Here is a 22714-nt window from a genome sequence, read left to right as displayed (position 1 = left end):
TACTAATTACGCAAGTACCATAACACATTCGACTTGGGTGTAATTAATCCTGCATTCATTCCACAGGACTGTAAATTAAGAAGAACAAATTGTTTGAAGTATTGTTGTTAATTTTGGGAAACAGTTATATGGGATATATCGTCATGATAGGTGATTCTGGCAGCGAAAAATAACAAAGGACAAATCTTGTGAATACAAAATAGGCAACTATTTGAAATATTCAATAATTGAGTATGATGCCTTAATTCAACCTTGTAATTTCTAAATACAGCGTAGGAAAGAGATGGAGAGACAGAGGAATATGTGAATAGTGAAGATGCCAGGATGTGAATAGTGAAGGTGCCAGGAAGAGATGTGGAGGGAGAGTGGTAGGGGTGGGAGAGGGGTGGGAAAATGAGAAAGGGTGGAGAAAGAGAGGTAGGAATAGGGAGAAAGAGTGAGAGGGAGAGAAGTATGACTTGTAGAGGTTGTGACAACCTATTGTTAATACCTCTCTCTCTGCACCCCGACCTTCCTTTTACACTCCCCACATCTACTATTCTCCCCACATCCAATCTTTCGCCACTTTTAAGGTCACTCTCTGTGACAACCCAAAGTCCCACTCATGTTTGGTGCCCTTTAAGAGCTAGCCTACCAACCGCTACCATTTTTCCAGATGAATGTGCCCTCGATGAAGGCTATATTATTTTGGGGGCATTTAAGCTATGTAGGAAAATCCCAGACCAATCTTACAGATGTTCTAAATCACAATGGCCCTCATTACGACCCTGGCGGAAATCGAAAAACGATGGCGGAAATGCAATACCGCCATCGAATAGCGCTCGGTGCGACTATGACCCGTCACCGCAAAGTACGAAGCCATTAGCGACACCGTAGTGAACGCCAACGCTAACTGCACCAAGCACGCGCGCGCGCGCCATGCCAAACCGCAAACACCACCATGGTGCAACGGTACGCCAATTCCGACCCTAGCGGACATGTACCTAACGCCATCAGGCATGGCGTAATGTACCATTCCGCCATGGCGAGAAGTACGGCATCGCGAATCAACCGTAAACGGCCCCACTGAGTGCCTGTACACCGCTCCCTGCCCACAAAGTACAACTCCCCGTAGGTGCAATGAAGCCACAATGCAACCATTGAAATGTACAAGTCACCCATGCATGCCAACGAACAAAAGAAACACAACAGGGGCCAATGGGAGCTGCAGGGCACAGATGGCACGAATACAGAAGCCATCCCAATGGACATGACCACAGTCCCCCACCAAGAAACGCACGCAAACACAGGCACCTGTGACCAGCAATATTCCGAAAATCACATCATTCCACCAGTCCACCTGGCTGACCGGCATCTGTCACACAAAACCCAATCCCCCGCCCCTGAGCATGACAACATTCAAACTGTCATATTGCCAGCCCCCATCCCTGACCTCACTGGGCTTCGTAGGCAAACGCGGCCAGTACAGTACCACGCAACTAAACCCCGAAGCCGGAACCCGATGCAGATCTCCTCACAATACATCGCCCCCCAAATTGGCATATGCCACATCACTTGCAAAGAAAACGCTACACGGGCCAAATCCGAATAGAAATTTAATGCACATCAAAATCACCAAGCCCATACAGCCATCAGGCCATGAACTCCAAAACACCAATCACCATTGTGGGCTGCTTCCGCAAGAAATGACCAGCCACTACCTGTGTGTCGCCCTGTTCCCCCATGGTACACAGAGCCACAATCACGTACGAAAAGGCAACATGGAAGCGCACAGAACCGCATGCCCGTCCCAATGGGGAGGCACTAGTCCAGCTGAAAGGCCGAAATGTTGCTCCGAGCCACCAGTACTGCGTAAGGGCATGTGGGCCATTGGCGATCGTCCCATAAGATCATAATGCTGCTCCACTGATTAACACGAAGCAGCAGGTGTCGGGAGTAAAATCCATCTGCAGGAGTGGCATACAGATGGCAGTGGCAAAAGGGGAGGAGATACCTGTCAACCAAAAGAAAAGAAAAAGAACAGAATGGCCATCAGAACTACATTCCAACTACTCACTTCAATGATCACACGAAATCCACAGCCATATGCATGCTAGCCCAACCAAAAGGATCATCACCACCCCAAAACCACTTGCGACTCATAGCCATCTATATCGAGGTGCAAACACCATCACAAACGAGTGTACCTGTGCATGCGTCTGTCAAAACAGATTCCATCAGATGGGAATGATAACGTGCATGGACACAAGTGTCTGAGGGCGCCTCGAGACAGGGAGGGCTCAACAAGGCCAGATGGACGATGGTCCCACAATGGCAGCCCTGCATCACATAGCGTAGGGGAGGCGGATAGATCCCAAGAAGCCCTGTACATGGCAAACTCTGTATCAAATCACCTGCCCATGCATCCATCCATCATTCCCTCATCCCGGGATCAAAATGCCTGAATAATTACTCACATAACATTAGAAACATCCATTGAGTCCGTGCGTTATGCAGCCTGCTAAATCCACAGTGCCCCAGCCCGTAATTCCAGTGTTGTGAAGTAACATGTTTTTGGGAACGGACGGCCTCATCGCCCACGTAGCTATTGCGCATCCCAAACTATTCATATCAATCATTGCTCCCTCGCCATGGGCCCTGTCTCAAGGACATAGAACAATAGAACGTTACATTTGCAGTCAGACCTGTGGGCATCTCCTCGCCGCTAGCTGGAAACCGAAAGCGCCGCCCCTCGAATTCCTCATTTGCAACATCACGTCGAAAAGGCATCTGTGGCCGTTTGAAATCACTAATTATTCCATCGAGTGCGGCTGTGTGTGAAAATGGCAACTGCCTTCACCCACGAATGGGACGCCCCGCCCGTCGTTGAACCTCGGTGCAGTGATGCATGAGGGTCCACCGTTACTCGAGTACTACGTTCCACTGACCCCTCACAAGTCAGTTCGCGACTGCACAGATAGCATGTGAAACAATGGGACCACAGCAGAATGAACATATCAACCAATCTTACACGGCCATCGGGTACAAATACATGGTTGCAATAGCAAGATACAATTCCCCGATTTGCAGCGTTGTGCGCGGGACGTGCTCGGCCAAAGGGGAGAGCAGTTTGCACAGGTGGAATCAATCACCACAGGTGGAGGCCATACAGCCTGAAAACACATAAATTGCACAGCCAGTCTCCTCCCACAACCACACCGAAATGCTACCGGCAGGACTCGCGATGTTGGCCCTGGGGGACCTGATAGCACTGCAAGCGCTCCGACTCCAAGAAGAAGACGAACACCAACTACAACCAGCCGCACGGAGGAGACGCAGGAGGAGGAGGAGGCCAAGGCAGGGGCAGCAAGGGCTGCCAGCACAGCCACTACCACCACGCAGGCAGCCCGCAATCCCACGCCTCCGAGCACATCCGTTCAACCTCACTGATGAGCAGATCCACACCCTCTACCGTCTGGACCGGGACACCATAACCGCCATTGTGGACATGACACAGGCTGACCTTGTCAGCATGATAGATAGCCCAACCGCCATCCCACCCCTACTGAAGGTGGTGTCTGTACTACACTTCCTGGCCACAGGCACCTACCAGCACACAGTCGGACAGTTGCATGGCATTTCTCAGCCACTGTTCTCACGGACACTATTGCAAGTGCTCGATGCCCTCCTGAAGCACGCAGACGACTACATCTCTCTACCACGCTCGGAGCAGGACATAACCAACACAAAAGTGGGATTCCATGCACTTGCCGGCATACCGGGTTGCATTGGTGCCATCGACTGCACCCATGTTGAATTGGTCGTCCCACATGCCATGGAGGCCCAGTACCGCAACCGAAAACAATTTCATTCCCTGAATGTACAGATGGTGTGTGACTCCAACAGGATCATTACACATTGTTGTGCCCGATTCCCTGGATCAACCCATGATTCTATGGTCTTGAGGAACTCTACAATACCACGCTACATGGAGCGACACGCAGGGAACAGATCCTGGCTACTCGGTGAGTCTCATTACATGCATGATGATGTGGGGTATGTGAATTGGCATTGACCTGCCAGGAAGGGGGGGGGGGTGTGCGTACGTATCAATGGCATTCCACATCATACGTTTCTCGTCCACATACAGGTGATGCTGGATATCCACTGAAGAGATGGCTCCTCACACCAGTCCGGAACCCACGGGACCAGCATGAGGAGGACTACAACCATGCCCACTCACGTACCCGTGTAGTCATTGAACAGGCATTCGGCCTACTGAAGGGTCGTTTCCGCTGCCTCAGCAGGTCTGGCGGGGCACTCCTGTACCGCCATGTGAAGGTTGCAAAGATGGTCATGGCATGTGTCATGCTCCACAACATGTGCGTACGTAGGAATGTGCCCATGCCCCCTGACGCAGAACTGCAAGCACCTGATGATGGTCATGATGAGGGTGGGGATGTGGCAGCACCTCATGGAGTCTGCGAGGCACCGGAGGCCCGTGACATTCGTCAGCATCTCATTGATGCATGCTTCTAGCACTCACGCCTGGTGGCTGATACATGGACACGGGACTCGTGGCACTGTGTGTGTCTGGGACATGCACAATATGGACTGTACGCCTATGATGGCCTAGTACACAAAGATCAATGTCCACACATCTCATTGGTTGATCGTGCACTGTTTATGGCATATGTGATATCATGTTGAACACCCTATGGACCCGCCACCCAAGTGAGCCCAACACACCCCCTCCACCCTCCTACCTCCCCCCCGAACACCAGTGTCCAAAGATGCTCATTGTCAGTGGGCTGTCGCTATTGCAAGCCCCCTCTGCGGGTATCAGGGGCACCCCTGCCTGTGGAGCGCAGGTTCCTCCCAGATCTACGTTGGGGGCTGCCCTGGACGGAACTTGCAACGGATGATGTGTCTGCCTGCTCACGTCCATGCATGTCCCTAAGGGTTTGCGAGAGCTCAGTGAGCACACGGCGCACTGCGGCAAGTTCGGCACATACGTCTTTGGACGTCGCATGCAGTTCCCCCCTCAGGCTCTCGGTGCTTCTCTCAATTTGTGCCCTTAGCGTCTCTGTACCTCTCGCCATTTCTGCCCTAAGTGTCTCAGTTGATGTTTCTATGTCTGCCTTGGTGCCCCCACATTCATCGGCATGGTCCTTGAGGAGTGTGGCCAGTTGCTGCTGTTGTTCGATCAACTGGTCGAGGGACTGTTGCCTCTGCTGGGCCATGGCCATTTGCGGGGGTGTCACAGAGGGGCTGTTGTCCTCATGTTGCCTTGCCACAGGGCTTGTGGGGGATGGCCAGTCGTCGTCTGGTGGGTGCCCCTGCGTGGTATCCTCATGTTGTACGGGATGGGACAGACAGGGGGATTGGGACAGGTCATGGATGGATCTGACTTCGACATCCCCGTTTTCTGTGTCGGAGCATGCTGCCATCAATGGGGTGTCACCTATGGTGCTGCTGCCACCAGAGGCAGTGCCTTCTGTGGCATCCATTGGGGGGACCTGTGGTGGTGGTGTTGTGGGCATGCTGGCTGCTGGGGTGCCTGTTGATGTTCCCTCCTCTGTGCTGCCACCTGATTTGTGCTGCTGCCGTGTCTTGATGCGTGCAGCTGAGGTGGAGGGTCTCTGGCCGTTGGTCTTGGCCCTCTTTGCAGGTGTGCTGGTAGGGGTGTCCTGTAGCTCGTCGTTTGGATCGGACCCTGTGGTGGAGTAAAGGAGGGCGAGGGTTATTGATGGGTCTGTGGGAATTGGAATGGCATTGTATCACATGCATTGGGGTGGTACCTGAGGGTGATTTGGGTCGGGGCCTTGGAGGTGCTTTGATTTGTGTGTGGAGTGAGGGTGCAGTTGTCTGGCAGCCTGCAGTTAGGGTGTGCCTGCTGCACGTGTAGTGCGTGTATTAGGGGTTTTTAATTATTTATGTATTTATTGTGGGTTTTAACGTGCGCTTGCAGGCCGATGTGTGTGGACGTTCTCCTGGACATGTGTTCCTGTTGCACTATGTGGACGCATGGTACTTCACATGGATGGACTGTGTGGATTTGGCATTGTTTTATCTGGCCCACCTACCTGAATCTTCGGATGTCTGCACTCCTTTCTCCATCCCTCCGACTCCCTCTATGCTCTCCATTCCGATGGTGGAGGCACAGATTTCTTCCCAGGGGGTCAACTTGATGGGTGATTCAGGACCTCCCCCGGTGGCTGTGGCAATGTTGCGGTTGGCAGAGAGTATGCTGCGGACGCGTATCCGCAGGTCGTCCCATCGCTTGCGGCATTGCTGTGGGGTGCGGGGTGCGGTCCCCACCGCACTTACCCGCTGTGCCACCAGAGCCCATATGGCCTTCTTGTTTGCAAGTGCCGTCCTGGTCATTTGCGTGCAGAAGACGACGGCAGCATTCTCCTGGAGGGTCTCTGTTAGCACGGTGAGTTCCTCACGGGAGAAGTGGACCTGCCGCTTGCGGTCGCACGCTTTCTTCGCTACTTTTCCCATTTTTCTTGGTTTCGCTAGGGTGGTTGACGGGTTGGGGTGTGTTTCAGGGTAGTGATTTTAGTGGTTGTGTGGTTTTAGTGTATTTATGGGTGTACGCCGGGATGTTTCCCGTTCCGGGCCCATGTTTTAACTTCCGTTTCCGTATATTTCCGGCCACCGTACTTTCCGGTAGGCGCACACTGCGGTGACCGCTAAGAGGGGTGGCGGTATTGCACCTAGGGCGCCGTACGGCGGCGGTGTGGGCCGTTTTGGGGTCATTTCCGCCATCGCGGACTTTGCACTTCCGCCATGCCGTGGTGCTCGTGCCCGATGGGTCGGAATGGGCCGCACTTTGCTCCTTCGTGCAATGGCGGAAACGCTATTTACGCTGTGGCGCTCCGGTCAGTCGCTTTCCGCCAGGGTCGTAATGAGGGCCAATGAATGTTTATGCACCATTAGGTGTATCAAGGGTATAAAGGATTTAGTATCAATTAGAATTAGCCAGATTGAATTTAACAGCTACTCACAATTATGTATGCTTTAAAAATTGCCAAAGTGACAATCTACCTTTGTAAACCATCCTTGCCACCTCATTTCAACAGAAAGTACTCTGTTAATAATAATGATTTTAGAAATTATGGTAAAGCAGGTACAGTTTTTGTACTTTTCTTTTTTTAAACATGTTTTATTGGTTTTACAGTTAAGTACGAACATCAACAGTGTCTTCAATTGTCCCCAACTCCCTCTTCCATCCTACCTCCCCACCTTGGTGGTATGGAATGGTTATTTTGTTCAGGTGTGGTGAGAATTGCATGATGTCAAAAGTACTGATATTGTGTGTATGTGTGGGTACCACTGGAGCATATAGACACTTTTTAGGTAGGTAATGACGTGTCCCCAGTCTTTCCGAAAAGCTTCAGGTGGCCCTTGAAGTTTGTAGGTCATCCATTCAAGTGAGATAAATGTCCACACCTTTTGCAGCCAGTCACAGGTTGTGGGCACAGATTTTTGTTTCCAATGTTGGGCTATTGTTTGCCACGCCGCTATTACCAGGATCATTACTCCCCTCTGTTGTGGTTTCATGTGTGTCTTCTATCCTGGTTCCCACATTCCCGCCAACCAAACTTTGTCCTGCATTTGGTCTGTCCTCTGTATCATTTTTTTTACTTGGGATATCACTTCCCCCCAGAATCTCTGAAGGTTTAGGCAGCTCCACCAAATACGTTTCCAGTCTCATTTTGTGGGACATCCTCGCCAGCAGTTGGTGGAAGGATACATTGTGTGGAGTTTTCTGGGGGATAATACCATTGCAGAATTACTTTCTGCCACATTTTTATCACTTGTATTAAGCCCATATTTGCTTCATGATGGATTCGCCCAGCGTTCTTTCCCATTGTTTCATTTAGTTCCATTGTATTTCTTCCCCTTGATCGTTCAAAAGTTTTCAGAGATTGGAGACTATCTTTAGAGCCTGTATCTGTTGTCATGAAGTTCTCAAACAGTGGTAGTTGTCTTGTGGCTGCTTCTTTGTTGTGGGGGGAGGTAATACAATGTTTAAATTGGGTGTACTGAAATTCCTCCTTGGTCGTTATCCCCAATGTCTGCTCGCATTCTTGATAAGACATTATCGATTGCCCCCTGTACATGTTGTCAATCTTGCAGCACCCAGCTTGTATCCATTTATTGTACGTGTTCCATTCCATCCACGGTTGGAAGTCCGGGTTCCCAAACATCGGGGTGAAAGGTGATGGGTATGTTGTCAGGGCTCCTCTTTTGACCGCTGTTTCCCATGCCTCAAGCCCCACACCAGCTACCTCACTTATCTTGGTATTGGGATGTCTGTAACGTTTGTTTAGCCATAGTAGATTAGAGAGGGGGGAGCCTACCATGGCCCTGTCTTGTCTGGTCCAGATGTGTTGAGGTGATTGCGCTACCCATTCTTTTATCACTCTCAATTGTGCTGCCTCGCAGTACCTACGAAAGTGGGGGAGAGCTAGTCCTCCTTGGTGTTTCTGAGCTGTTAGGGTCGACATCGGAATTCTTGGGGGTTTGTGTTTCGATATAAAGATACTCACTATTTTGTTCAGTATCCTAAAGAACGATCTTGGAATCTTCACTGGCGGTGTTTGAAAGTAGTAAAGTAGTTTCGGTAGGATTGATGTTATTATAACGGTCAGTCTTCCCCACCACAAAATGCTGAGGGGGTTCTACTTTGTTAGGTCTGCCTTTAGCTTCATTAAGAGATTCGGATAGTTGGCGTTATACATTTGGTCAATTGTGGGCGTTAGTGTGATGCCTAGGTATATAATCCCGTTTGGGGCGTTATTCAATTGGGTTGTTCTGGCCAGCGTTTCTACTATTGCGGGGTCATCCGTTTAGTATTTCTGATTTTTGTTTGTTTATCTTTAGGTCGGAGATGGAGCCAAATTGGTCTAATTCGTTTATCAGCTCAGGGAGTTAGCGTCCTGGCGTCGTCAATGCGATCAGCATGTCGTCCGCAAAGGGCATTGTTTTGTGTTCGTCCCCTCCCATTGTTATCCCCTTCACCTGATGAGTTTCCTGAATCCGTATCAGGACCGGTCCCAGAAAGATGGCATACAAAGAGAGTGAGAGTGGGCATCCTTGTTTGGTGCCTCTAGCCAGGGGCACTTGTCTCGTTAGGGTTCCATTCAGGGATATCCGTAGCGAGGGTGTGTTGTAGTTAGCCTTGATCATTTGTAGGTATTTCTCTGCAAAACCCATGCTTTCCATGGTGTGAAATAGTTGTCTCCACTCTATCAAATGCTTTCTCTGCATCTAGGGACACAAGGATAGCTGGTACTTGGGTTTGTTCTGCTTTTTCGATTAGGTGGATCACCCGGCAAGTGTTGTCTGCTGTTTGTCTTTTGGGAATAAATCCTGATTGGTCCGGGCCTATTAGTGTGGGAAGCAGCCGTGTGAGTCTCAGATTTTCGTGTATAGCTTTGCATCCAAATTAATTAGGGCAATCGGTCGATATGACCCTGGGAGTGATGGTCCTTTCCCGGTTTGGGAAAGATCACCAGTTTTGCCTCGTTCATGGAGCATGTTATGTTCCCTTTGTCCTGAAGCTGTTAAACAGGTTTGTTAATTTTGGGGCCAGCACCTCTTGATATTTCTTGTAGAAGGGGTCTGAGTATCCATCCGGGCCCGGTGCTCTATTACTGTTGTTTGATTGCACTGCAGACTTCCTCCAGTTGTATGTCCCTTTCTAAAATCATCTTGTCTGTGTTTGAGATCTGGGGAGATTAATTCTCTCAAGGTATTCTTTCTGTTTGTTTTCCCTTGGTACATCTGATTTGTATAGGGTCTGGTAGCAGTTCCGCATTATTTCCCCAATTTCCTTATTTGATGTCCTAGTTTGGCCATTCTTGTCTTTGAGTTGTAAAATTGTTGTCTTCCATCCCTTGTCACGTGAACGTCCTTGCCAGTAGTTTGCCCGCTTTGTTGGCACTAATGTAGTATTTGTCTTTTAGGCGTAGACAGGCCATTTTTGCTTTTCTGCTTTGCATCAGGCCCAGCTGGCCTTGTATATGTTTCAGGGCTAACTTTGTTTTCCTACTGGGGTTGTTCGTTATTTCCTTTTGAAGTTCTTTTTGCTTGCCCTCTAGTTCCTCCTCCCATTTGTTGCCTTGTTTGTCTTTTTGTGATTTTATGGTTATTAGGTCGACTCGTAGTACCGCTTTGAAAGCGTCTCAAACGGTGTTCTCGGGGTTAGCCCCTGTGTCATTTTTGATGAAGTATTGATCAATCTTGGATTTTATTGTTTCTACTATGATGCTGGCTTGTAGTATATCTGTTGGGAATTTACAAGTCCAGATCCCTTCCCGCATCTTATTTATGTTGAATGTTGCCGTTATGTGAGCATGATCCGATAGGTCGATCGGTTCTAGTTCTATACTGCCCACCTTTCCCACTAGACCCGTGGAGGCCTAGATGTAGTCTATCCATGATTGGGAGTTATGCATGTGTGAGAAGTGGGTGAAGCCTTGTGTTTCCCCATCTCTTGGCGTGCCATAAGTCATGGAGCGCTAGTGTCTTTTAAAGTTTTTTTCAGAGCATTTGAGGGGGCGTTTGTTCCTGATTGTACCTTGGCGCTCCTATCTAGTCTGGGATCCCACGCTAGATTGAGGTCTTCCCCTAATATGATTTCCCCTGTGGCAAACCTCTCCAGAGTCATCAGGGCTCCTTTTATGGAACTGTCCTGGCCCATATTGGGGGCATAATTCGAGGATAGTGTCAGGATAGTGTCAGTTGTTTACCTCCTATGTCTATATTGAGGAATAGATAGCATGCCTCCTTGTCTGCAAGGAAAGCTCTGGACGCATGCATTTAGCCTGTTTTGTAAGGCTATTAGGACTCCCGCTCTCCTTTCTCCCGCGTTCACTTGGTAAATTTGTGTTGCCCCTCTAATGTTAACTTGGCTCCTGTCTGCTATCATGATATGTGTTTCTTGGTAGATAAGAATGTCTGCATTCAATCTCTCCGCTTGTCGTTCTAGTTTCATCCTCTTAATTGGTGTGTTCATCCCCCAGACACTATATGTCAAGACTTTCAATGGTTTTCCGTTTCCTCTAGCCATATCCCATTACCTTTGTTCTTGTGTCTCTGTGTCCCCACCACCTGATCATTCTCCCCTTACCCTCTCTCACTCACCTCCTTATTCTCTTTCCACCCCCATAACCCTCTCCCTCCTCCCTCCCTTTCTCAACTTTCTTTTCCCCTTGAGGGTGGGCTACGTTCCTAGATGTGCAAGGATGAAGTGTCCCTCGCGCCTGACCCCCAAACGACCTCAGGTTAAACTTGTGGGGGTTCCTAAACCCCACTTGGGATTCCAACATCTCCCCCTGCGCCGTGAGTTGTGTGATTCCAAGTGGGGCCCACCCCTTTGAGATGGTGTGGTTGTTCCTTACTACCTTTTGTAGATTGTCAGGGTATTATTTAGTCTTCATCATCTCCTACCGCCTCGATTTCTTTTCACCGCTGTCTTCCAGCCCTCCACTTTTCCTGGGTCTTTTGCTTGTCCCGGAGACTGTTCCTGGTAGCTGTTGTCGTCCTGATGTATATGTAAAATGTGTTCCCCCTCCTCGCATGTTGTGATCCTGTGTTGTTGCCCCTCCCATGTAAATAATAGTCTGAACGCGAAAGGCTCATTTGTATCTCACTTGGTTGGTCGTTAGTTGCTGGAGTATGGGCATCATTCTTCATCTATTCTCAGTGGGCCCGCCGTTCCTGCTTTACGTAGGATTTGGTCTTTTTGGGTCTATGATGTTACTGCGGCTAGCACGTCCTTTCGCTGTGCCCTGCTTCGGAGGATCTTCTTGACCCTACTTGGTGCAATCTGTAGATCTGGACTTGAGTTTCCGTGTTCCCAGTAAGAACTTCTGATAAGAGTTGGAGGACCGTGTCTTATAAATCTTTGTCGTCTACAGATTCCGGTTTTTAATTCTAATGTTGGATCTTCTTGATCTGTTTTCTAAATCCTTGCATTGTTGTTCTATGTTACTGGAGAGGCGGGATATGTGCTCTAGTACCTCGTCCAACAGGGTATCTGTTCTCTCTTCCAGTTTCGCAAATGTCCACCCTCACCTCCTGTAGAGATTGTTTCATATCCTCTTTCAATGTTTTAAATTGCTCCTGGAAGGAGAGCAGAAATTGGTTCTGGAAGTCTTTAAAGCAACTTTGCACATACTCTTTGTTCATGGAGTTCTCCCCATTTCCTGTCATTCTTCGGCAGGAGTTTCACGACTGTGGTCCCCCCGTTTTGAGTGTTTTCCTTGGGGGGGGTGAATGTGCTGGGGTTGGGGTTTTCAGTCTGGACTTTGACATCAATGCTGTTGTTGCAGTGTTTCTTAATTCACACTTCCTGTGTTGTCTGTCTGGTTGTGGTTTCCCACTGCGCGCCTGCTGTTTTGGCCTGGTCCATTCCTCCGTGCTTTTCGACAGGGTATGGCAGTGGTGTAAGGTTGGTTGGTGTCTTCTTTCCCCTTTATGCTTGGTGAGTTGTGTATGGGGGAGGTTCCCTCGTGTTTTTCTGTTCTTTGGGCTCTTCCCAGAGGTCTTGTGTAGGGCTATTTCCTCCTGCTTCCCTTTGTTGTGGTTCCCCCTGTATTTAAGTCCCCTACTTGGGTGTGTCTATGGTGTAACGATTCTCTGTAGTGCCTCTGGAGGCTGGCGTGGGTTTTTCCTCTTTTTGGTGGTGGAGGCTGTTTTATCGTTTGCCCCGCTCAGCGTTCTCAGACTTGGAGATGCAGTTTCTGTGCAGAAATGTGGCTTGCTTGCTGCTATTTCACAATATGTAGTTCTGGGGGTGCCCCTTCGTGTTTGCTTGCAGTTTGTACTTACTGTGGTTGCTTGTCTTTGCTTTGGTGCCTTCTGCCGGGTGTCAGATAGGTCTGCTGTTCACGTTGTCCCTTTGTTAAGCTTCCTCCATGGGCCGGCACCAGATGGGTGTCCCTTGTTGCCTGAAGTGTTGGATGACGAGTATTTCCTCCTGCGGGGCTCCGTTACAGTAGTGGCGGTATCCGTAACTTCCCTTGTATGTCGGATGCTGGTCTCCGAAGTGCTGCATGTTCTTGTTGCTTATCCTGAGGTCTCCGCTCTTCTTTGGTGTTGTTGCAGTGCCCGCCTACTCTGCTGTTGGTTCCGTTGGTGTTCCGAGTGCTGCTCAGTGTCCCCCCTACTGCTTTGCGTGCCGGAGGTTCGTGTCCCTCCCTTGTCGTTAGTGTACTGGGGGGTGTGGGGCCCGTGTGTGGCTTTCCCCAGCTGCGTTCCACTCTTACACTGGAGTGGAGGTATTCTTGTTCCTGTGACGCTGGGGGAGGCTTGATCTGGCACCTTCTATCCCTCGGGGTCTGGTCTGTTTGCCCTTTGCTGCTTCTTTTCACGGATCGCCCGGGGGGTCCCAGCTGTGCCGGTCCCGTTTTGGGTCCAAGCGTTTGTTTTCTTTTTCGATCTTTTTCGATTCTTTTTCGTGATCGTGTCGTAGGCTACCATGGAACGCATTATAAATGATCCTGTAGCACATCAAAACACGAAAGAGGTCTGCAATCTCATTATGTAGGATAATGTCTTGGGGACTCTCCCGAGCCAATCGAAAAAGATCGAAAAAGAAAACAAACGCTTGGGGGTGTCTTGGGGACTCTCCCGAGCCAATCAGAGGTTGCTTTTCCACTCTGTTTGGTGCTCTGAAAGAGCGGAAGCCCCAGCTGTTGCCTCCGGCGCTGCTCTGTTAATTGAGGCCGTGCTTCTTCCCGGCCCGCCGTTGGGTTCACCTCTGTCTCAGATCCATATCACAGCCCCATTTGTTTTGTTTTTTGTTCTCCACAAGGCGTTGAAGGGTTCTCTCCTTCGTCGGCGTGCACCCTGTTACTGAATGGTGCTCCGTGGCAGTGGGGGGTTGGTTTGGAATCGCTTTAGTGCATTACTTGTTGGCACGGCCCGGCAGGGAGAGACACCTACGCACGTCCTCCTCTGCCGGCCGCCATCTTGGAATCAGTTTGTGTACTTTCCAATAGCCATTGCCTTCACTCTCACCTTGAACTACATATGCAACTGTGTGAAGGGTAATGCTGTAGGTCTCCAAAACATTACAATGTCATCCACTATGATGGACGTGAATTTAAACCACATGCACGGTTTCTATCCCACAAATACAGCCTCCATGATGTTGACGTCTCCGTCACAAAAAAGACTAGGAAAATGTATGATTACATCATAGGCTATAGGTTATATGTCCATTGAAATCTGCTTACAAGCAGAGAGTCAGAAAGCATAACTGATCTTATGAAATGTGATGAAATCTGGGGCTCAGTGCCATTTTCTACAGAAGGAGAGTGTCAAGCCACAGTAGGTTTTCAATTGATTGCCCTAGACGCATGGTAGAGTTGCATTAATAAGCCTGAATGGGACGGATACGAGCCACAAATGGCACTTTAATTAGAAGGGATGCAAGCAAACAGCAGCATATGTTCCTATGCTCTTTGTCAATGGGGACATAGGGCCTCGTGGCATTCTTAACAAGATACATGATCTGCAGTGGCATTGGTTTTGCTGATGGCATCTCAGTGTAAGTGTCAGATACCACAACGCTTGATGTTGCTCTCTTGGTCCTGTTTGCATTCACAGTCTATTTGTCTGCCTGGACTCGGCCCTCCTAACAGAATCTAAATCCTGGTACACTGAGCGAAGGTTGTTGCTTACACGTTGTTGTTAAAATCCATGCATGATTGTTTTGTAAGGTGCTGGAAAAACTGCAAGTGGAAAAAGTGAAATGGAAATGTCTGTAGAGGCCACTGGTAGGAGTGCAGGAAGGAGACGAGTCCTGTAATGCTTTGATATTACTTGTGTTGCTTTGTCGTGCTTTATCATGCCCTTATTATGCCTTTCTATGCCATGTTGTGGCTTGCTATATGTTTCTTGATTGTCTTCACCACTTGCGAACCTGATCACTATTCCCCTTTCTACCTCATACTGTGCTTCTTCCATGTTCTTCCATGTACTCCACTGTCATTCTGTCTCTCTGAGGTTTTGGTCACTGTTGTGTCCACTGTGATTTCGGCCCTTGGTGACCCTGTGTTTTAGCTTCCAGATACCCAATGTCATTTGCGTGACTAGCTGCTATATATCACAGCTTGACCTGAAAGCATGCTGTGTTTTTTCAAGGGGCCCTACCAGGTCTTTGCCGTCTATGGAATGCCCACTATGAACTCTCCTTGGCAGCTTTTCTCACCCACTGTCTACTTGGTATCTGCTGCTGCATTTTCCCTATGTCTCGCACTTCTCCTCGTGTTTCCCCATACACGACCAGTCACTGCACACTGTTCACTGCCAGAGATACCAACTCATTCCAGGATGCCGCAGGACATCTCTTCAGAAGTGCCTTCCCCGAAGATTACTACTACCGGGACACCACATGGATACACTGAAAGGAGGCTTGCCCGCCAGGCCCTCCAATACACTCAAACACACTGTATGCATACCAAGTCAACCACTCACAGGCAGCTATTGAATGACTCTCCCAACAGACATTAAGTGAATTCCACACCCAGACCTTATCACAAATACAAATGGACTATTAACCTATTTGAAGAATGTGTTGTGAACACGTGGTTTGACGGAGGGCACAGGTGGCACATTCCTCCATGATACAACTGTTCCCAACTCAGTTCCCCTCTCAGTTAGTCAATGGCAAGGGCTGAGCTTTGCACTGTGAAGATTAAGGTGTCTGCTCTCCCTTCTCCCAGGCTAGAGCAGTAACTTGAAAAAGAACAGGAGCCTGCTGCTCCAAGAAGGAAATACAACACATAGGGGGTAATTACGACCTTGGCGGTAAGGGGTTAACGGCGCGGGTAATGGTGCCGGAGCCGTCAACCCCTTACCGCCCCATTACGAGTCTGCTTGCTCTCTCCCCATTCCCATGAGCCCTATTGGGGCTCGAATGGGAATGGGGATGTACCGGGTCCAGGTTCCTTGAATGAGGAATTACCGGGTCCTCCAAGGTTGGAATGGCCCGCTAATTCCTCATTCAAGGAACCTGGGCCTGGTACCCGGTAAGGGGGTAACCATGCCGCAAATTGCAGCATGGTTACCTCCAAGGTCGTAATGACCCCCATAGACCACTCGGCTCTTGTTGAATGGAAGAACATCATAGGTACATTTTAAAGTAGAGTTCATTGATGACCTTTAGCTGTAGAAAGACCTCAATAATCTGTTACACCAAACATGGAGATATAGTACACTTGAGATCGGTCAGACATTCAACCTCTAGGTTTTTTTCTACTCCTAAGTTGAGTACATTGACACTGTAACATTTTCGACCTGGTCAAGGAAACAATTTGGGTAGGGGTGTGTCATTTGTGAACGAAATGAAAACAAGTACTTAAGATTTACATTCCTCCTCCCATTGACAACATATTTGCACTATTATATGAATGCTGATAATGCTAGTTTTCATTACCATTTGCTTAGAATTCCCTCTTTCTCTTCCCTGTTTTCCTTCAGTCAATTTACATATCGCTTTCCCTGTGAAGCACACTTGATCGTGTCGTAGGCTACCATGGAACGCATTATAAATGATCTTGTAGCACAACAAAGCATCAAAATACGAAAGAGGTCTGCAATCTCATTATGTATGATACTGTTAAAAAACAAGGTACATGGGCAAGAATTGAAATAGAATTTGGGACATTTTAATACATTTATAGGCCTCATTCTTCATTTAATTTGGGCAGCTGTCCCTGCTAAATGTAGTTTCTGTAAACAACAATAACAATTTAAGAATGAGGGTTTGGGTTCAAAATTCATCTTCCTTCATTTTTATGTCTATAACTTTCGCACCTGGTTGGTATCTCAACCATCTTATCCCAAATAACATGAATGCAAGTATGACATTAGAAAATCCCACACAGGATAGGTTGTGCTTCTTTCCTTTTACCTGTGATGGTGTAAAATGAGATCCAAACGATATGCTTCTGGCCTCAGAGCCTCTTGACGGCGGAACACCCGAATCAGCAAGGGCACGCGACACTGGGAGCGGTAACACTTTGTGGCCCACACCTTTCAACTTCTTTACTTCATTGTCATCTTCTGCCCCAACCAAAAAGAAATGAAAAAAGAACAGTTCAACAGATTTCACTTCTTGTTAAATAATTATAGTTTCCTTTAGATTTGTATATTAGCTTACCTATTGTGCTTCCCAATAAGGCACATTAAGATGACTAAGCCTAGAGCATTAACGGTTGTCACTATATTAAGTAGAATACATATTGAAATGCATTCCTCCATGCTAATAACAGCACAATAACATGGCTAAAATAGCGTTCCATGCAACATGATACCATAACATGTTACATTTATGATGCTACTACTGCAAATAGTGGCCATTTTGTAGACGATTGTAACCATGTAGCCTCATCTCAAACTGCCAGGGTGCTGAATGTAGGCTAAAGCTGAACGTTTGGACAATTCACCAAGCTTTCATGCAATGTGGCTCTTGGTCCATTAAAAGGTTAAGTGTCCATTTACCACTGAACACTTCCTAAAATCAGGTATATCTAATTTAGTTCAGTAATATTCCTCCTCCTCTCATTCCAAGGGATGCTTAATTAGGATTGCTATGGGTAGCAATGGCTACGCCCTCTGTTCTTTAAGTAGCAGCTGATCTGTGCACGTTATTCATCATTGTTTATTAATATGTGGTAGCTTTAGGTTTGAATAACTATTGTTTAAAAAAAAAGGTAAAATGGCCATGGTTCAAGGCTGCGTGAGGACACTCACTTTGATGTCATCTGGGGGCCAAGGGAGGGTGGGGGCTAGAGGGTGGAGGATGCTTCTGAGGCATATAATGCCACTTCCACAACCCTTATGATTATGATTTTGGCGGATGCACGTGATTATTTAGAATACGAACATTACGAAGACGAACATCTCGCATTCTACATATTTATATTCGAAATAAGCACTCCACTACTGCATGGCCCTTCTACACCTCACTCCCCCGCTCCTACCTTCCTTTTGGCGGCACACCTCGCTGTGTGCCGCCGAGTCCCTCCAGCGCCAATTCCCTTCAATTCTGTGGATGCGAACCGGCGTTGCAGGGTCCTTTTCTTTTTTTTTCTTTTTTCGAAAACGTTGTTTTGGATGAGGGGGACACCCTCGCCACTCTTAATTCCATTACAGCGAACAAAGGCGCGGCAGACATCCCTGCAACCCCTGCTTCGCTTGTTCACTATAATGAAACTGAATGGTTGAAATGGTCGGCATTTTCGCCTCTATTGGTAACGCTGAAATCTGAACATTTCGACCATTTGTTTTTTTATTTACGGCATTTTCGGTCAATACTGATTTTGGCAAAATGATACCACCGCCTAAACAAGAAAGAGGAATGAAGGGTAGCCAGTGTAGTTGAAAGAAGATGCAAAGGCTATTCATATAAACGTCCTTCTTACTTCCAGAATCTGAGTGATATTCAAGGGAAGAAAAATAAATGTTTGCCGGACTGTTAGTTGATTTTGGTGCAAAGAAGTCCTACAGAACATTGTGCTTTAGAATATCAAGATCTGATCAATCCCAGAAGGAGAACCAAAGGAACCAATAATAACAAATGGACCTCTAAATACTCCTGCAACCCAGCTTTGAAACATATTTGATTTTTTCATTGTGTAACCTATCTTTTTTAAATCAGGTAAGAATAGTGTTGTCTAAAACATCAACCAGTGTATGCAAACCACTGTGAAGAGCAAAGGTATGTTACCAACAACTATGCAGTGCTTCATGACTTGGATTTCTGGGCTTTGTTCAGTTATTTGAAGTTTTTATAAAATGTGGCATGCACCCTGCCTACTGCTCAGCACTCTTGTGGTGTCAACACCTTGGTGAGATAGATTCGAATTGTTGGAACCCTGTTCCGCCCATGACCTTCTAACGTGTCTTCCAGGGTATCCTTTGTGCAACAGACAGGTAAGTTCCTTAGTTTGTTCAGGGAGTCACATTACAGAATGGAGGTAGTGTTGAGTGGTTAGGATATGATAACAGATTCCTCGACAGGCCCAGCCAATTGGAGATGGCGTGAAGGTATCCTGACAGTCAATCTGCAGTCAATAGACTTTTTGAACAGGAAGGTTTTCCTGAAACGTAGGTGGTTCTGTTCTGATATTAAGATCAAGGCAAATAGTGTTCACCATGTATCAATCCTGTCATCGATGTCATTCAATTTACACATGAAGTTTCTGGGAATCCTGGGCTGCAGCCTGGGTGCCCCAGAGCATCAGTACACAAATGACAATCAGCTCTACCTGTGGGTAGCACCTGAGAAGGCGATCTATCATCACAAGTTATTGAGAGATGAATGGCCTCTCACTTTGAAACTGAACATGTATAAAATAGAGTTTCTTGCATTTGCACATCTGAATCCTCATTTGTCGATAATACTTCGGTTACCTCTTACTTCTTCCAGGGTGCTTGCGCTTCTTTTATTCCCATGATATTAACTACATGGCGTAATCTGCTTTCTTCCATTTGCACCTGAACCTATAAAACCTTTTCATCTCTGGCTCTAACTTTAATCTTCTTATGATGTCCTGGGTTATTTCTGGCCTAGGTTTTTGAAACTCTGTTCTTGTTAGGCTACCCCAGGCTACCCTTGCTCCAGTGATGGCGGGGTCAAGAAATTGGATAGCATAAGAGCAATCCTTAAGCAAGTCACTGGCTTCCTAGTTAAGACAAGGGCCACGTTTAGGACTGCATGCTTGGCCACTAGAGGGGTCCATGCCTCCACCCTTAGCCACCTGGCGATTAAATTAAGGATCTCAGAAGGACAACAGGATCTCAGGACTCAAGCATTTTTTGCACTGCGAGATCTCCAACTCCCATCATTTGTCCTCCATAAATAGCGCTTTGCTGTTGGAACACTTTACCACTCCTCTTTCATCCATGTTTTGACTTGTTGGAATTTCAGATAAATTGTAAAACTTGGCTTTGCTCCCAAATTATTTAGCAATCTTACATATTAATATTACCCATTATCATCTTTATTGCACAATTGTTATTTCTATAGTTTTTAGTATATTGGTTGTTAACGATTGCTGCTATTATTACACATGTTGTTTTCATGAATATGTTCAAAAGTATGTTTTAACTGTTCAGAGCTCTATTCAATTTAGGTGTGAAGTTTGAGCTATATAACAATTTTTAAATAAACAAATAGAAATATTAGCTGGCACACAGTTTTCCAGGGAGGGGTAGGGTGCATTTCCCAAACAAAAATGCTAGTGTTATGTGTAAGGCCATGAACAGTGGTAACCTTTGAACCAATGGTCACCAGTGGAGATCCGTAAACGTTCACCTATGTACTTTCATAATGGGCCAACTATTTTCGCACTTTTCTTTGAGGCCAACACACCATCTCACCTACCCCTTGCCTCTCTAGCTTCCCTCGCTGCCTCATCATTAGCAGCCTGATCTCAGCAAGGAGAGATGAGAGTGGTGTTCGTACTGGGCCAGAGTAGAAAGGAGCAGTATCCTAAGGGGAACTAATACGCGGATCATTACAGGAAAGCACTCTACTGACACCTGAATGAAGGCCATTGAATGTTCAGGCACTATATTGAAGATACCATATTGGAAAATGAGAATCTGGATGGCCCGGTGCCAAGGAGGACTAGGGCTTTTGCACAGTACTATGCGGAAAGTCATTGAAAATCATCATACTGGCCAGCAGTCTGCTGAAAGGCAATCTACTCTAGTATACTGGTGTGAAAAGCACTGTGCCCGGGGGACCTGAACTAATGAGTGCTCTACTGAAGAGCCCTCTATCCCGGTGCATTATACAGAGAGAAATCATGGAAAGAGGCAAAGTACCAACTGCAATATATTGATCGACCCTGTCCTGAGCTTCCTGATATTCTAGTACAGTCACTCAAAATGTAGGAAATACAGTCACTTAAATATCAATCCAGGTATTTCAACTTTGCCCATTAAACGTTCTCCCAGTCCTATCAGGAGTACTGCAGAGGGAGTGGATGTGATGTATTTTATGCGGTTTGGAGGAATATGAGGACGATTTGAGTTGAAGGAGGCATCGTTTTAGGACTAGTTTGAAGCTAGGTTGAATGGGAAAGCTATCTAGTTTTTGGGTGCAAGGAGGCAGAACTTACCCAATTTTGTGGCTGCAGCGAAAGGTCTAGGGTTCTGAAATCATTCTGCATGTGTGGTTGTTGGAGTCAGCCAGGGGTGCAAAGGGAGAGATGCCAAAGGCAAGTGGGAAACACAGGCCACAGAAGGATTTTAACTCAAGAATGAGCATCTGCTCTAGCTCAGTGAGCTACAACAGAATTTTAAGATCATCATTCTTCTCCTAAATGCAGACACACAAATGGCACATGTATGCCACAATAGCGTGTCATGTTCATTACATGGGTATAAAATATGGAAATATTGAAACACTGTAAAAGAAAAAAAAAACATTTTGGGTGCGCCAACACTGCTATCTTTCCTGGCAAAGGCCAAAACAAATATTGTTCACAAACTAACACTCACATCTGCAATGTGAACAGTTGTATTCATTGATGCGAAGAAGAATATTAATTTTTTGCAGTATGTGACAGTTCTAAATTTAGGAGCACTCATTTTGTATCATGAGTATAAACCTTTTGTCAGTTGATGTTGGTCGGGGGTTCAGTAGTTTCCACAGGTCTCTTGTATTACGTTTGCTTAGCACATGCAGCATTTTTTCAGCATCATTTTGACTCTGCAGTGCTCTATTGGTCCTCGTCCAATTTTTATATTGTTGTTTGAGTAATCTTATTTTTCCATAATTTATTTGCGGCAGTCGTAGCTTTTTCACTGCACGCCTCAATTCCTTTTTCTTATTCGCAATTATGCTTGAGTAGGCATGTGGATTAAACTGATTCTTTTGATTTCCCGATGTGGCGGGGCGCTTGAACGTATTCAGTAGTTGTGGATAGTTCAGCCGTCGCGTGTCTGACAGGGAGGAACTGTTGAATAGGTCAGACAGTTTTCTCAGATCATCATGAGAGATTTTCAATCCGTTCAAGCCCGAGTTTAGTGTTAGTTCAGGAAGGGTGAGCTTTTCCTTCCGGGGGTTATGCATTTGCCACGAAATTGTCAGAATGCTGTGATCGCTGTTGTCAGATTTTACATTTCCAACTTCTAGAAGTTTTGAATGGATCTGTTCAGATATAAAATTATAGTCAATGATAGCAAAGGAGGAGCCTCGAGTCCATGTATGTGATGGTTTGTTTGTGACTTTATCCAAGAAATGCACTCTAGAGAGGCGTCTAGTTGACATTTCTTTGAGCCAACGTTGTGCCTGTGTAGACAGATCTTTTTTTGCTAATGGCATTCCTGCTCGGTCATACATGTGCAGGTTCAGGTCCCTGCATAGTATTAAGTGAATCTTTGGGTGTCTTAAAGTGATTTCATCAATACCGGTGCATACTTTGTCGATGTATGTTTCATCAGTGATGGCCATCGGGTTCCAGTATTTGTTGACTATGCCGAGTAGTTCAGGTTTGTTGTCCGAAAGTATCTTGGTTAGTTTCAGTACAGTAATTTGGATCCATTCATTTACATTTGTTGATTCCACAATTATGAGGTTGCTGTTCACTTTGATTAGGGTCAGCAAACCTGCAGATGGTCGTCCTTTTTTTACTCTTTATCGCAGGTAGCATCATGGTTGTGTAACCGCCGCAGATTGGATGAGTTATGATCC

The 22714-nt window shown here is 46.9% G+C and overlaps 1 protein-coding gene across 3 annotated transcripts in view; it reads right to left on the bottom strand.

Moving 5' to 3' along the window:
• Window positions 1-22714, bottom strand: part of FAM149A (family with sequence similarity 149 member A) — a 331701-nt gene that overhangs the window by 100966 nt on the left and 208021 nt on the right. For 2 of the 3 annotated variants that reach the window (XM_069631543.1, XM_069631541.1), the window contains exon 8: window positions 16919-17070. In XM_069631543.1, coding sequence (XP_069487644.1) covers window positions 16919-17070 — 152 coding nt within the window. The remainder of the gene's footprint in view (window positions 1-16918; window positions 17071-22714) is intronic. The other variant, XM_069631542.1, reaches the window with a different exon arrangement.

This window comes from Ambystoma mexicanum, chromosome 6q (assembly GCF_040938575.1).
Source record: "Ambystoma mexicanum isolate Mex_15411 chromosome 6q, UKY_AmexF1_1, whole genome shotgun sequence".
NCBI classification, from domain to species: Eukaryota; Metazoa; Chordata; class Amphibia; order Caudata; family Ambystomatidae; genus Ambystoma; species Ambystoma mexicanum.
The sequence above is the reverse complement of the archived record's forward strand: the minus strand, read 5'-3'. Positions and strand labels throughout refer to the sequence as shown.